The following is a 3,368-nucleotide window of genomic DNA, read 5'->3' on the forward strand; positions in this document are numbered from 1 at the left end:
TCGCCGGCTGCAACCTCGTCGGCCCCCTCCCTCCCTCCCTCGGCTCCCTCTCCGCCTTACGCAACCTCGACCTCTCCACCAACAACCTCTCGGGCCCCATCCCCGCCTCCCTCGCCGCGCTCGCCTCCGCGGTGCAGATCGAATTGTACACCAATCGCCTCTCCGGCCCCATCCCCGCCGGCTTCTCCAACCTCTCCGCGCTCCGCCACTTCGACGCCGCCATGAATTCCCTCTCCGGCCCCCTCCCGGACGACTTCTTCCTCGCCCCCAGCCTCCAGAGCGTCCACCTCTACGAGAACGATCTCTCCGGCCCGGTTCCCCCGACGCTCGGCCTGGCGCGCTGCCTCGCCGACCACCGGCTCTCGGGGCCCCTCCCCGCCGACCTCGGCAGGAATTCGCCGCTGAGCTTCGTCGACCTGTCGGAGAACTCGATATCGGGGGAGATCCCCGCCGGCATTTGCGACGGCAGCGCGCTCGAGCAGCTGCTGCTCCTCGACAACCAGCTCTCCGGCCCGATCCCCGCGTCGCTCGCGCGGTGCCGGACGCTGATGCGCGTGCGCCTGCAGAACAACGGCCTCTCCGGCGAGGTGCCGGCGGAATTCTGGGGGCTGCCCCACGTCTGGCTGCTTGAGCTCGCCGCCAATTCTCTCTCCGGCGGCATCGCCCCGGAGATCTCCGCTGCCGCGAACCTCTCCCAGCTCCTAATCTCCGACAACCGGTTCTCCGGCCCCATCCCGGAGACCATCGGCGATTTGCCGAACCTCTACGAATTCTCCGCCGCCAACAACCATTTGGACGGGCCTCTCCCCAATTCCCTCGCCAACTTATCCAATCTCGGCCAATTAGACCTCCACAACAATTCATTATCAGGGGAGCTGCTGACGGGGATTCAGAATTGGAACAAGCTCACCCAATTGAACCTCGCGGCGAACGAGCTCACCGGCGCCATCCCGCCGGAGCTTGGGAAGCTCCCGGTGCTCAACTACCTCGACCTCTCCGACAACCTCCTCACCGGGGAGGTCCCGGCGCAGCTGCAGAACCTCAAGCTCAACCAGCTCAATTTGTCGAACAACCGGCTCACCGGAACCCTGCCGCCGCTCTACGCGAGCGGCGCCTACGCCAACAGCTTCCTGGGCAATCCCGGCCTGTGCGGCGGCGCCTCGGGCCCCTGCCCCGGCCGTCGCGCGGGCGTCTCCGATCGCCGCGACATCATTTGGATTCTCCGAGCGATCTTCGTGGCCGCGGCGGCAATTTTCGTACTCGGGCTCGTTTGGTTCTCGGTCAAGTACCGGAGCTACAAGAAGAGCAAGATCAGGATCGACAAGTCGAAATGGATGCTCACGTCCTTCCACAAGCTCGGCTTCAGCGAGTACGAGATCATGGACTGCTTAGACGAGGACAACGTGATCGGAAGCGGCGCGTCGGGGAAGGTGTACAAAGCCGTGCTCAGCAACGGCGAGGCGGTGGCGGTGAAGAAGCTGTGGGGCGCGCCGGCGCGTAAAGAATACAACAACGACAACGACGGCTTCGAAGCGGAAGTGGCCACTCTGGGGAAAATTCGCCACAAGAACATTGTGAAGCTGTGGTGCTGCTGCACGCACAAGGAGTGCAAGCTGCTGGTTTACGAGTACATGCCGAACGGCAGTCTTGGGGACCTGCTGCACAGCAGTAAGGGGGGGCTGCTCGATTGGCCGACCAGGTATAAGATCGCGCTGGACGCGGCGGAGGGGCTCTCGTACCTGCACCACGACTGCGTCCCCGCGATCGTGCATCGCGACGTCAAATCGAACAACATACTCCTCGACGGCGAATTCGGGGCCAAGGTCGCTGATTTCGGCGTCGCCAAGGTCGTCGGAATGGGGCCCAAGTCCATGTCGGTCATCGCCGGCTCCTGCGGTTACATTGCTCCGGGTGAGTGTTTATACTCTTCTGTTTAGAATTTTTCAAATTGCATTTTGGCTCCCTAAGGTCGATGCCCCCTTATTCCTAAACATAGTTAATTTTTTTTTATTAAGAATATATTTTACTATAATTTAATTCACAAAGATTGTTTGTAATGTGGTCCGAAAAGTCTCAGTAGATTGTTATAAATTGCCTACCATACGTTTGATAAAATGACGCAACGGTGTCTTACTCGGTGATTGTTTCTACTTTCGGACGCAGAATATGCGTACACGCTGCGCGTGAACGAGAAGAGCGACATATACAGCTTCGGCGTGGTCATCCTAGAGCTCGTAACCGGGAGGCGCCCCGTCGATCCGGAGTTCGGGGAGAAGGATTTGGTGAAGTGGGTGTGTAGCACATTGGAGGAGAAAGGCATCGACCACGTGTTCGACAAGAAGCTCGATGTAGCAACCTTCAAGGAGGAGATGCGCCGAGTCCTCAGCATCGGCCTTCTCTGCGCGAGCTCCCTCCCCATTAACCGCCCCTCAATGAGGAGGGTTGTTAAGATGTTGCTCGACGTGAACCCAGACAACAACAACAGCAACAACAACAACAACAACAACATCTTCAACAACTGCAAGCATGAGAGGGATGGGAAGCTGTCTCCTTACTACCAAGAAGATGCTTCTGTCTAAGCTCGCAAGCATGTTCGAAATCGTTTGCGCTTTCACTAGCGCAATTACATGTCGTTATCTGAAATTTAGAAAGTTGACGTAAACTAATTATGAATTCTGTAGCCGTTTAGTTTCGATCAACCGTCTCGACAATTATCAATTATGTAAGCGATCGGCTAATCCCAGAAAGAAGAGAAATGCTCGTTGATTGAAACGATTGTAAAGTTCTTATATATAATTTTCAAAGTTTAGACAGTGTCGGCGGCATATTATGCTTTCCAGTAACATGCACTTGTGCCTTTTTGTTTTCTTGGCTTCAGGGGGAAGCAGAATCGCTATGCCAAATTCTAGATGATAATGAAGTATCAGCTGTGGTAGTAGCTATCACGGGGATAAGGATTCATGCCACTAGTACTTATTAATAATGGAAATGTGGGGCTAATTTGTGCTTCTCTGCTTCTGCAGCTGCTGCTCCTGCTTTGAATCGCTGCGGCTGAACAGTGCACGTGCTGCGTTCACACCTGCAAGCGCTTCTGGCGTGGGAACTTTAATAGATTTGGCCTACGTATATATTATGGATGTGGATGTGATAGCTACTGCTTATACGGATAGTAAAGGCTTTTTATTATCTTGGTTTGGGAATTTATTTCGAGGGGCCACGCTGTGTCGCATCCACCGCAAAATTAGGCTTTTGAAATTTATGAAATTTTCTATCCAACACTTTTGTTTGAATTTGAATCAGCTTCTTAATAAAGGGAACTATCATATTCTTTGTTAGAATTTGAATCAGCTTCTCAATAAATGAATATA

General features: G+C 54.6%; 1 protein-coding gene across 1 annotated transcript; it reads left to right on the forward strand.

The window, feature by feature from the left end:
• LOC109717693 (receptor-like protein kinase HSL1) lies at positions 355 to 2,867 on the forward strand (the record flags this gene model as incomplete). Its single annotated transcript, XM_020243564.1, is given in 2 exon segments — positions 355 to 1,911; positions 2,164 to 2,867. Coding segments are annotated over 2 exon segments (1,973 nt in total), but the record flags the coding sequence as incomplete, so codon positions are not given.

This window comes from Ananas comosus, linkage group 11 (assembly GCF_001540865.1).
Source record: "Ananas comosus cultivar F153 linkage group 11, ASM154086v1, whole genome shotgun sequence".
Lineage (NCBI taxonomy): Eukaryota > Viridiplantae > Streptophyta > Magnoliopsida > Poales > Bromeliaceae > Ananas > Ananas comosus.